The sequence below is a fragment of the Muntiacus reevesi genome, chromosome 10 (genome assembly GCF_963930625.1).
Source record: "Muntiacus reevesi chromosome 10, mMunRee1.1, whole genome shotgun sequence".
Lineage (NCBI taxonomy): Eukaryota > Metazoa > Chordata > Mammalia > Artiodactyla > Cervidae > Muntiacus > Muntiacus reevesi.
In genome coordinates this window covers 36244332-36257468 of record NC_089258.1, presented here as the reverse complement: position 1 = coordinate 36257468, position 13137 = coordinate 36244332, and the positions used below count along the sequence as shown (strand labels likewise).

The following is a 13137-nucleotide window of genomic DNA, read 5'->3' as shown; positions in this document are numbered from 1 at the left end:
GCTCATCCCCCAGTGAAGTATTGGAGATATACTCAACGTGCTTTAATGGTGAATCAGTTTGTATTCATTTCATTTTGAATGTCAGTACATGCATCATTCATTTCTGATTCTGGTACTCTTGGCACTCTGGGTGTTAGGGTAATGCTCGTAACCCAGTGAATTTGGGGGGTCTTGGCAGGCAGAGCAGTGCATGATTCTAGATTGCTGTTGCCTCTGCCTGAGCTTGGGCCCACACTGGTTTCCAGACTTGGCCTTCCCCCAGAGCTCTCTCTGCCGGCTTCCTGCCTCTCCCGATTCTTTACCTATTAGCTCACGCAGCTGCAGGGGTTGAAGGGAGGGCGAGTCGGGGGTACTGGTATTGGAGCCCAACTGCAGACCGCCTCACCTTTGTCCCAAGCAGGGCCTCCCAGTCACAGCTCAGATTGGGTTGTTTTGAAAGTGGACCCCAGGGCTAGAGTCCTTAATACCGTGACAGTCTCTCTGTGCCCGGCACTGGAACTAAATATTTATGTTGGCAGAAAGCATAGGTTATCCGTCTGAGTTAGGAGATAAGAAGGTTGGGTTTTGGTGTTGGGGAGTAGGTGGGCTGCATGCAGTATTATATAGCCCCCGGCTGATCATCCTCAAGTCCCGCTTTGATGCACCTAGACTAACGGAGAGGAGAGACATTTTGCCTCGTGGCCGACACCCAGCTGGGGGAAACTCTGGACATCTGAATTCCGGCAGCCAGTCCACACCATCTTACCCAATGCCCTCATTTCACAGGCTGGGAAACTGAGGGCAGGGCATGGTTCAAGGTTACACTGCTCATTCAAGGGGACGAGACTAGAGTCTGGATCTTCAGCAGGCTATTGTAGCCTTAGGTCTGGGGTCAGAATAGCTGTGTAACCCGGGACAGGTCACCTGAACTCATTGTGCCTACCTGTAAAATGAGAATGACTTCTAACTCTGGGATTAAATGAAATCATGGAAGCAAATGATTTTAATGTTAAGTACTATCAAAACTCTAATGCAGGGGTCCGTAATCTTTTCTCTAGAGGTTCAGATAGTAAATATTTTAGGCTCCCTGAACTATAGGGTCTCTGATGCAATGACTCAGTTCTATCACTATAGTGTGAAAGCATCTATAGAAAACAGATTATAAGCAAACCAAAGTAGCTATGTTCCATTAAAACTTTATTTACAAAAACAGGCAACAGACCAGATTTGTACTGTAGTTTGCTGACACCTACTCCAGATGCTTGGAAATTATTCTAGTTACTATTGATGACATAACAAATGACCCCAGAATGTAGTGACTTAAAACAACCATGTGATTGTGCGAATGGATTCTGTGGGTTAGGCATTCAGACAGAGTATAGCAGACAGTGTTCTTTGCTCCATGAAGTCTGGAGCTTTAGCTGCAAGGGTTCAAAAGCTGGAGGTGACTCCACTGCTTGAAGATTCCTTTACTTTCTTTCTGGAAATTAGACTGGAATGACCTGAACACCATGACGTAGCCTATCTGAGGGGCCTGGCTTCGTAACAACAGGGTGGTTGGATGTTTCGCATGGGAAGCTCGGGACTCCAAGTGAGAATGTTTCAGTGAGCAAGGTAGACATTGCATAGCCTTTGATGACCCAGATGGACAGTGTCCCTTCTGCTGTGCTCTGTGAGTGAAACCATGCATGAATCTGCCACGTTCAAGGTGAGCGGACATGCTCCTCTGCCTCTCAGTGGGATCCATGGCAAAGGATTAGGTTTGGGGGAGCTCATCTTAAAACCATTATAGAAGAGATTCATCATTTAAGCACGCACATGTTGAAAAATGGTGAATGTTTCTTACATAGCACTTACTCTGTGCCAGACACCATTTCGAGTTCTTTATTTCTCCACCATCCCTTTGAAGGAGGTAATATCATCACCCACAGTTTAAAGATAAGAACGCCAAAGAACAGAGAGATTGACTAACTTTCCCAAGGTTATAAGGAATAGTGGGTTATAGAACCAGCATTTTGGACTCAAGTAGTCAACTCCAAAGCCTGCTTGAATCAGAACCCATTCTGCTTCTTTGTGATTATCAAAAGGAGAATGCTCTTTCTACTCTTTAAGCAGAACTAGGTTAAGAGGAGGAAGGTGGGCATGGGGGTTCAAGGGAGGGAGGGACAAATACTTACCCGTGGCTGATTCATGTTGATGTATGGCAGAAGTCATCACAATATTGTAAAGTAATTATCCTCTAATTAAAAAAAAAAACAACTGGATTAAGATCCTGAGTCTTTCAGCTGTCCACTGTCTAGCAGGTCTTCCTATCAGCAACCAGTTATGAACATAGCACACCCACTCTGAGTTCAGACTGTCCTGAGCATCATGGGTAGGCCAAGGAAAGAAGTATGATGCTCAGTTTCATTCATAAGAAGCCTAAAATATGAGTGGGAGAGACTGAATTCTGATTTAATTCTCACAACCCTGTGAGATGGAATCTTGATCACATTTTACCAATGAGGAAACCAAGGCCCGAGGGTTCAGCTGTTCCCATCCAGTAGCTGATAGAGTTCACACTCAAGCCTGGATCCTGACATACAAGCCCATGCTCTTTGCCATAGACTCCAATGGAAAAAGATCTGGAAAGGATCATACCAGCTCTTTCGGAAGTGAACATCCTCAGTCCCTGGGAGATCAAGTCCAGTCCATCCCTTGGCACTGATCTTGGTTTAGTTCCCTCCTTGCAGAGATGCTTAAATATATGGCTCAGATGGTAAAGAATCTGCCCACAATGCAGGAGATCTAGGTTCAATCCCTGGGTTGGGAAGATCCCCTGGAGAAGGGCATGGCAACCCACTCCAGTATTCTTGCCTGGAGAATCCCATGGACAGAGGAGCCTAGCAGTCTAGAGTCCACGGAGTCCCAAAGAGTTGGACACGACTGAGCAACTAACACTGGCAGAGATGAGGGACTGGGGCCCAGAAAAGGGCCGTTGCGTGTCCCTGGAAATCTGACTGCCCAGACCCTGAGCTGGAGCCGGGACTCAGGGTTTGCCCCACCACCCCTGCCTTCCCCACTGTGCTAGGAACGGCAGGGAGGGGAATGATGGCGGCTGGCGGGGCTTGCGGGGGTGAACTTACGGGGAGCTGTTTGCCAAAGCTGTGTGGGGGGAGGAGGATTTTACAAGACCAGGGCCTCTGGCCTGGAAGCATCTGTTTCCCTTCAAATCAGTGAGGAGACGCTTGCCTCCCCAGAATGCCTAAATCACGCAGCGGCTGGGGAAGGGCAGGCGTTGGCCTGGAGACTTCAAACGCATTTTCCCGTCCTCTCGGGGACGCGGGTCTGACGTGGGCCTCTGAGCCCCTGTCCCTGCTCTTACCCCCTGTCAGATCCGTGAGAAGCTCTCACCGCCAATTAAAGTCTCCATTTCACTCTCTCACCCCTGCTGTGAGGGGGTCCCGGGGTCTCGGGTGGGCCCAACAGCAGCTTCCTCTCCACCTACCCTCCCCTGGACTCCACTAGGAGAGCTTACTCTGGCTGGAGGGGGAGGGCGTCAGGGCCTTGGGCAGTGGCATAATAATAATAACAGTGATATTGACGATGATACCTTCAGCTCGCTCTCATTGACTGCTAACATGCCAGACATCATGGTGAGCAATTCCAACAACGAGCCCATTTAGTGGGTTTTAATATTATGATTCCTATTTTACAGGTGAGTTAATCGAGGCAAGGCCTCACATAAATAAGAAATGGAGAGCTAGGACTTAAAGCCGAATTGGCTGATTCCAAAGCCATGCTTTGGGCCACTCTGTTATTCTATCTCCTTTAATGGCCTTTTAATCTATTCACATTTTACTCATTTTTGCAGATGGGGAAACTTGATTTCTAGACCGTGGAATTACTATTGGTGCCTTATAGTTGACTGAGTCATTCATTCAGTCCGTCATTTATTTTGAATAGTATCTGCTGAGTGCCACATGGTTTAGGTATGTGAGCACCAGGCACCAGCTGGAGCATCAGGCACAGAGGTGGGCAGAGCCCTATTCTGGTTCTGAAGACACTCACATACTCATGCGAGCATGAGAGAATTGTCTGGGCATCAACCCAGTCATGCCACTTGGGCCGGGGTGGCTCCCTGCCACCACTATGCAGGGAGGGTGGGTTTCTTGGAGGAGCTGAGGGCTGACTGATGCTCCAAGGGCAAGGTGGAGGAGGCTAAGTGGAGAAGGAGTCGGGGGGCTCTGATGAAGGGTGTGGTGTATGCAAAGACAAAGACGTGAGGTCCGTTAGCAGTTGAATGTGGTTCCACTGTGAAACAGGGTAGGTGGTGGAGACCAGTCAAGAAGGCTAGATCTGTGGCCAGAGTTTGAGACTCAGTGATAGAGTCCCAAACGGATAGTGTCAAAGGGAGGGACATCAAGGAGTCACACTGGGGCCCGTGGGAAGGAGTTTGTGCTTTGTCCTGAAGGTGGTGAAGAAACATTGAAAAATACTTTGCATTTGAGTAGTTGAAATCCCGATACACTAAAACCGGATTGCTTTAGGCATCTGAGATCTCACAGCCCACAGTCTCTGGGACATGAACTCAAGCTTTCAACCACATTGGCCAGTGTTCTTTCCCCTGAAACGAAGTCAGAGGAAGGAGCAGCAAGGGTTTGAGCTTGGGGTTCCAGGTTCCTGAATAGCCCATCGCACTTGATCCTTGGCGCCACCTCTTCTGTGATTATCCCTGAGGTGCGGCTGGGCCCCAGTCAGTCAGTTGTGCAAAAAGCAAGGTGGCGTAGAGAAGGAACGCTAGTGGAGGAGTCGGGAAGGCCAGTGCCTTTATTCTGAACTGGTTGGCAGCAGGGCCTTTTGCAAGTCTGTTTGCTCTCCAGGCTGTGGTTCCCCTACCTGTAAAATGAGGTTGTAGAGCTTGGTGATGGCTCGAGAGTTCTCATCCTCTATCACCCCCTTCTCCTCCTGCCCTCAATGAACTGGAGTTTGAGTAAACTCCAGGAGATGGTGAAGGACAGGGAAGGCTGGTGTGCTGCAGTTCATGGGGTCGCAAAGAGTCGGACACGACCGAACAGCAGCAGGCGTTCTAGTTCCCATTATCAGTGGGTCTCAGCCCACCTGCACAGGTAGAGATGAAAGTACCCAGCCGAGGTCGCCAGCACCCTTCCTGACCCCGGAGAAACCCCGGCTCTGACTGTGTCCTCTCCCAGGCTGTCTGTGCTCCCCCTTCCCACTCTACCCCGTGGGTCTGCATGTCTGTATCGGTTTCTCAGCATCTCTCCCTTCTCCTCCTCTCCTCCTTCCCCACATCAGGGGCTGTCACTTTCTTCCCCTCGCAGAGAGCCCCTCCCGGGCTGCCTGGTCCCCTAACAGCTTTCAGATGTGGCTCTGGAACAGTTCTACAATTACAGCTGAGACAGGCAGAGTGCGCATGGCCTTGTGACTTCTGACCCAGGCCCGTGAAGCTGACATCTTCCTCTTTCTCCCCCACTCCACCCCCACTGGCAGGGTGGCCTGAAGACTCCTCCATCCTGAGGCCTCCACTGACATATTGGGTCACTCGATGAACACAAACAGAAGCTACCTTTTAGGGAACAAAGACTGAACCAGGCCTGCTGCAGTCATTAACATCATTGACTCTGGACCCTGAACTTGGGAGATACAGTTAATTTCACCCTGTTTTACAGATGCAGAGACTGAGGCTCAGAGACAGGGAAATGACTTCCCAAGAATGCTCAGCTGGCAACTGGGGAAGCAAGATTCTACCCAGGTTTTATCATTTGAAAACCTAAGACTCCTTGTCCCCAGCATGCTTTTATTCATGCTGCTTGGCTAAGCAGAGAGGGAATGCCGGACCCTCTTGATGGAGGAAATCTATTACAGGAACACCTTGGAAACGTAAATTGCCAAGGGAAAAGCAGTGTTTAAATTTTTTTTCCAACTCCTCACATTTGGAGGTTCATTCACATATTTTATTTACTACAGCCTTCCATGTTCCCCTCAGATGAAATGTCTCTCTTTCTATTCTACTCCAAGGAAGTATTCTTGCCCAAATAAGTGCTCTTCATGTAGCCTTCATAAAAGCCTGCAACTTACAAGCCACTTTTCAGGCATGACTCTGTAACCCTTGAGACTGCCACACACTGTACAGTTATCCCCGTTTCGTTGGTGCAGAGGCTGAAATTCAGCAATGAGATGTGGTATGTTCACGTTCACTCATTTACTCACATATGTAAAAGTGCCTTTCCTGTTCCTAGTGCTGTGTTAGTGCCAGGGTGTCACAGTACCCAGGCTGCAGGCCAGGGTCTGGCGTCTGCCTCTGCCACTTGCTAGACGTCGTGTGTGCAGCAAGTGCTTACGCCGTGGTACCAAATGCCGTCCTTACCCCTCTCCTTTGCCCCTGGCTGACTCTCACATCCTCGAGTTTCACTACGATCTTGCTCCCAGCCCTTCTGCAAGGCTCCTTAGTCAGAACTCACCTTGTTAAGCACTTGTATTTCACACTCATCCACGTTGTCCTAGGAAGTGGAGAGCAGCCTCCCCACCCCAGACACCTGATGCAGACAGGTGACCTAAGCACAGAGGGGTAAGTGACTAGTCCACCATCACAGAGCACGGGAATAGAATGGAAAATGAAACCACGCCTGGCCATCTCCAAGACCAGACTTCCTCCTCTGTTACCTTCTGCTTCCCTTGACCGAGACAATACGGGATATAGTAAGGACTAGAACAGAGCTCTCCTCACAGGGCTGAGATGTAACAGGTGAAGAGAGATGATGCCCACATCACAGTGGTGGTGTTCTCACGACAAAGGCTGGAGCCAAAAGACCCAGAAAGCAGATGGGTAGTTGGGCTTCTGTCTGAAGATGGGGCCAAGATATCCCATATTTAGGTCTCTAAAGTCACATATATGAAGTTTAGACCCACACTTGTTAGCACTCCAAGCTAGCTGATGAAAGATAAAAGGTGAAATTAGATTTAACAAGATAGTATGACTCATTTGAAAACACCCTGATGTTGGGAAAGATTGAGGGCAGGAGGAGAAGGGGACGACAGAGGATGAGATGGTTGGATGGCATCACTGACTCGATGGACATGAGTTTAGGTAAACTCCAGGAGTTGGTGATGGACAGGGAGGCCTGGCATGCTGCGGTTCATGAGGTCGCAAAGAGTCAGACACGACTGAGCGACTGAACTGAACTGAAGAGCATCATCTTTGAATTCAGACAGGCCTTACTGCTGCTTAGTTAATATGTAAAAATAAATCAATGACTTGACCTCTTTGGGACCAGCATTCTTATCGATAAAATGCAGACACTCCCACCCGAGTGATATATTTCAAAGATTAACTGGAATACGCATGTAGAGGATTAGCACTGGTGAGCACTCACTAGACAGCAGCCATGCCTCACATGACGCTCAGGCACTGAGCGAGGGTTCCTGCGCGTGGACCAGCAATTCTGCAAGGAGGAACTGGTTTCCTTTGTTTTACCTTTGAGACAAAGGCTCAGAGAGGGTAATCAACTAGACCAAGGTCACACATCTAGTGAACCTCAGAGCCGAGGTTTGAATAGATGGTGACTGGGCTGCAAGGCTGCTTCTGGGCTCTGGGTGATCTGTCCCCTGCTGGGCCCCTCACGTCAGTTGCCATGACAGCAGCGTGGTAGGATAGGTTAGCGCTGACATTCCTCCAAGGCTAGGAGGTGCCTCCGTGGGTCTGTCATGGGCCTAGTGACAGTGACTCATAGCAGCAAAGGATGTGGAGCATATACAGTTCTGAGCCTTGCTGTCAGCTCCACTCATGGCATCTTAAACACAAACCAGCATGACGGATTGATGAATCCCCACGTGCACCAGAAACGTCAGCTTCCCAGAAAACTCGGGGTGATGTTATTGTACTATCTGAATTACAGTGAAACTCAGAATCAATATCAAGGAATAAATTAGACACACATTCTTGGGATGGCTTGAGTACCTTTCACTGCTCTTCAAAAGAGAAAATGCATTATTATTAAGGAGGAGATTTTAACACACAAAAAAGACAAGCAGTCTTTTCTCCAGAAAGACACTGTGCCCCTTGTACCAAGAAGTTCTGATGTATAGTGCCTTTTATAAAAAGCACCTTTGGGTTATCAAGTCATGAGGTGTTAAAGCCGAGAGGGGCTGTGAGGTTCCCAAGTCCTGACCGTCTGAGCCCGTCGTGTGGATCTGCAGCCGCAAAGCAGAGCTGAGAGCACAGCGTGTGCAGGCTTCAGAGTGACACAAACCAGGGTCCAGGCCTTGGTTCTCTCATTGTCTGACTCTGCTTTTGGACAAATTGCCTAACTTTTTCATCTTCAGTTTCCTCTTCTGAAAGATGAAGATAATGTGGGTGATTATTTTCTCAGGTTTTCGTAAGATTAGAAAAATATGCGAAATGGCACCGTTTCAACATAGTTGGAATTTGGCAAGTGTACCTAACGGAGTTGTATTTGTACAGAGGTGACATCTACAGACCTTTAGCAGAAGACAGTAGCTGATAGTGGATCAACGCGTGGGCTTTGGAGTCAGACACACCTCGACTTAATTTCCAGTCCCAGTAATTACTATATGGTTCTGGGCAAGTTGCTTTCTCTCTCTGAGCCTCATGTATAACATAAAGAGAATAATAGTAACTATCTTTTAGTATCATCTGGGGGAATTAATTGCAACAATACAGATGAAACTGCATAGGTCAGTGCTTGCCACCTGTTAAGAACTTTGCACATAGTGAATCTGGAGAACTAACTCATGTATATTAACTACCTAATATGTGCAGTCAATCAGGGGTCACCATTCTGTAACTTAGCAATTGTAGTGTTATGTCCACTGGTGGCGCTAGAGCCCTCCTGCCAATGCAGGAGACCTAAAAGACGCAGGTTCAGTCCGTGGGTCTGGAAGATGCCCTGGAGGAGGGCATAGCAACCCACTCCAGTATTCTTGCCTGGAGAATCCCATGGATGGAGGAGCCTGGTGGACTCTAGTCCTTGGGGTTGCAGAGTCAAACATGACTGAAGCAACTTAGCACACACATAGCACGAGGTGAGTTGAGGTTTTGGAGAAGGAGGAAAGGAAATCAGACCCCGGACAGTAGTTTCTTGGGCTTGACCCAGGGAGCCCGTGTGCCCACCCCACACTCCTGCTCCTACCCGTGAAGGCTGGCAAAGGAGGGTGGCGCAGCAAAGATAGGGCACTCAGACGCTTAGCCCTTCTCACTTCTGTTCAGATTGTCACTGGCCTCCAAGGATGATCTCTTCTTGAAAGTTTATCCACTCTTTTGGCTTTATTTAATTTCAGAACTTGGAGATCTGGAGGTGTGAAGCGTCAGAGAGCCTTCCCAGAGTAGGCCAGAGGCCAATGTCTCCTCTGGAAAGAATCCCGTGTCCTGGAGTGGACCCGACTCCACCATGTCTGTGGTTTACCAGTTCTCTCCCTTTAATACCACACAGACTGCCTGCCCCACCTTCTCGTACATCATGGAGCTGCAGGTGCCTGCACTGAAAGTTCAGCACCTGCCTTGTACCTGGACTAACTCCCAGACTTCCTGTCGTGGCTCACTAGGTCCCCATCATGTCTCTTTGCTATAGCCACACCAGCTCTCTATTCCTTCAACAGTCTGGATCATTCTCTCCTCAAGAACTTTGCACTTACTGGTCTTTCTGCCTGGAATATTCTTTCCCCCAGATCTTCCTCCCATAATCTAGTTCCTTCTCATTTCCAGGTCCCAGTTCAAACTTCTCAATAAGAAGGCCTTTCAGGACACACCTGTCTAAAGCACCCACACCCCTCTTCACTTCAGGCTTTGCTGCGTGATCCTGTTATATTTTTTTCTCATATGCACCATTGTCTAATTTTTCACTTTTGTTTAGCTTTATGCAAGCAGGGACCTTGACTCTCTTGCTCATCTTTGTAATCTTAGCTCCTAAAGTAATCCCTGGCATGTAGTTAATGCTCAGCTAGTGTTTGTTAAATGAATGAATGAAAGAATATCTGAATGAGTATACAGAGTGATAGCAGATAGCATCAGGGTTTACTTCCAAGTCATGCCTGGACTTGACTCAGACTGCTCTGCCCCCTAATAAGTGTGAGACCACTGAAAAATACACAAATAAGTCTGTTTTCTCACTGGTGAAATAAAAGTGATAATGACCCCTGCCTTCTAGCCTTGCTGCTTGTAAATGAAGAAAGAAAGAAAGTGAAGTCACTCAATTATGTCCGACTCTTTGTGACCCCATGAACTGTAGCCTACCAGGCTCCTCCATCCATGGGATTTTTCCAGGCAAGAATACTGGAGTGGGTTGCCATCTCCTTCTCCAGTAAATGAAGAGATGGAGTGCCAAATGCCCAGCAATCAGTTGGTTTTTCATACACACTTAGTGACTATCTTTTTTTTTTTCTTTCCGAATCATTTCTTCTGCAGCCTGATCATCCCTGAGTTCTTTCAACTGTCACTCCTGTGCTATGATTTCTGGGTTCCTCCTTGCAGCTTCCAGGGCCGTTTGCTCTGAAGTCACAGCCTTGTGCTCGGTTTTCTTGTTGTGCTGCAGGTTCACTCTCTACGCGGTGGATACACGAGGGAGGCACTCGGAGCTCAGCACAGTGACCCTGAGGACCGCCTGTCCCCTGGTGGATGACAACAAGGCCGAAGGTAGGTGACCCCCCACCCCCGTTTCTTCACTTTCAGGGTCCTTCCTATGTTTCAGTCTGCAAATTCTGCACCCTCCAGTCGCTGTCCACCACTCCTTTTCTGCCTCACACACACACAGGGAGAGGAAAGTCAAAGGACTGGAGGAAGAACATGGAGTTAAATGAATCAAAGCCAGGAAGGAAATTGAGATTGGCCGGCAATATCTTTGCCAGTGGACAGACTTGCTCCTCTTTTACAGAATATGTGTTTTGGCTTTGAGGAAAGGAATGGTGGAGAGTCAGAACTGTATGACTGTGTTCTACCTCTTGGCCTAGGCTTTTAGAAACCAATCCCTTCCACATCAGCCCTAGAGCTGGCAAATACGTGGCGCATGGAGGACCACTACACTTTGCTGTACCTCTGGCAGGCATCATTAGCTGATCATGGCAGACATCATTAGCTGATCACAGCACACCTTCCCATCTGGCCCAGGGGTGGCCTCAGAATTCTCAGCAGAGAGCTGCAGTCAGTAACTATCCGTCAGAATCAGCATGCGTGTTCCTGGTCCATGAAATTGTAAACATTAGACAAAACACTTAAAAAAAAAAAAGAACCATAAATCAGATCTACCATGTACTTAGCTCTTAGACCACGTGTAGATACAATTTCAACAAAGTTGTCATGGTAGCTCATGAGTCCTGGTGGTGCTTCCGTTCAAGGTGAGCAAATATTTTCTAAGAGCCCTGGTACAAGCAGTGTAGAACAGACGTGCTTTCCATCTTTCAGGAGTTTCCATTCTAGCGGGGCAGAGAGAGACATTTCTTCAGATGATCAGGCTACGTACTAGATAAGAGGAGACACTGAGATACTGAGTCTTATTAAAAGGGAGGGGATTTGAGATGGATTCCCGGTAATTTTTTTTATTATTATTTTTATTTTAAAAGGACACATGAACATGGTTTAAAAAAAAAAAAATCTGAGTAGAAAACCCTAGAAAGTAAATGCTCCTCCCATCCTGAACCCAAGTCCCTCAAGGTCTCCTGAAGGCAATCGTTAAGTAGTGACAAGGGGCATACATAAATTTTGTTCAAAGTCTTAAAAGATGCAAGAATGTGCCTTCTATTCAGGAGAGCAGCCCATAATGAATTTTAGTTACATCAGTTAGCAGGAATAACTGAAAGAGTAGCCATTGCCATGAATGGCAAGCAGAAGAGTCTAGATTTTTCTTTGAAAGATTTTTGAATGAAGAGTTGTTAGACCTGGTTACAGAAATATGTTGGAACTATTACAGAGAGGAGATAGAAGTAGACCATTGAGATGAGCTCAAGACACTTACTAGAAGCCTCTGCACTTGTTTGGAATTTTCTGTTAAATCATAGGCACAGACCTTATGTTAACCAGTGCAATTATAAGCACTAACTTTGTGCCAGACCCCCTGTCAAGTGCTTCATATCCACCTTTTAATTTAGTCCTCCCGTGCTCCTCCAGTGTGTGGATTATTATCTCCAACTGATAGATAAGAAAATGGAATACAACTGGTCAATGCCATGTTCAGGATGGAATTCAGGTTGATTTGCCCCAAAAGACCACACAGGTGAGCTCCTGCTTGAAGACGCCTTCCTAGTTGTAAGGTATGCCTCCACCCTCCCTATTTCCTAACGCCTGGTGATCTGTGCCCACATCCTTCCTCCGCCCCCAGAGATAGCCGACAAGATCTACAATCTGTACAATGGGTATACCAGCGGCAAGGAGCAGCAGACTGCCTACAACACGCTGATGGAAGTCTCGGCCTCCATGCTGTTTCGAGTCCAGCACCACTACAACTCTCACTATGAGAAGTTCGGCGACTTTGTCTGGAGGAGCGAGGATGAGCTGGGGCCCAGGTACGTGGGCGCGTGAGTGTGAGTGCAGCAGTAAATTCTCCCTGTTCCCATCTGACTTTACTGGAGCCTTTTCTCCATGGGCTGATGACGGGCTCTATGAAATAAATAAGGGTGGCATTCACCCAAGTCATGCCAGGACTCAAGGTGGGAAGCGGGTGGGGAGAATGAAAGAATCTTGGAATTTTAGCTTCTTGGACTTCTGGAATCTCAGATGAGAGAAAGACTTCAGTGCTCTTTCAGCCAGCCTCCTTACCTTCTGCTTTCAGTTTTAGAAATGGGAAACGTAGCTTCCTTGAGGAGATATGTCCTAACCAACATCATAGAAGAGCAGGTGACAGGGTCATGGACCCTAATCTAGGACTTGTCCTTCTCTTTCATAAGAAATCCGAGTCGTCTTTTTTTTTTTTTTTTTAAGAATAAAGTTTATTAGTGACCATGACTAAATGCATTCATAAATTCAACATGTATTAAGGTGTGATTTTATTTTTTTTGTCACCAGCAGTGGCTATGTCAACCACAGTGGTAGGTGCTATAGAGGAATCACCCATAACTGACACATAGTCACTATCTTCTGAAGCTTCCTGAAGTAGTATCTGCAGTGGGGGGCTGTGTCTCATATCCTGCACCGAACAGTGATGTCCATTCATT

General features: G+C 47.5%; 1 protein-coding gene across 1 annotated transcript in view; it reads left to right on the top strand.

Annotated features, from left to right (window-relative positions):
• ASTN2 (astrotactin 2) overlaps positions 1-13137 on the top strand; it is a 984610-nt gene that overhangs the window by 957319 nt on the left and 14154 nt on the right. Inside the window, exons 21-22 of the mRNA XM_065946624.1 lie at positions 10527-10627; positions 12306-12489. Coding sequence (XP_065802696.1) covers positions 10527-10627; positions 12306-12489 — 285 coding nt within the window. The remainder of the gene's footprint in view (positions 1-10526; positions 10628-12305; positions 12490-13137) is intronic.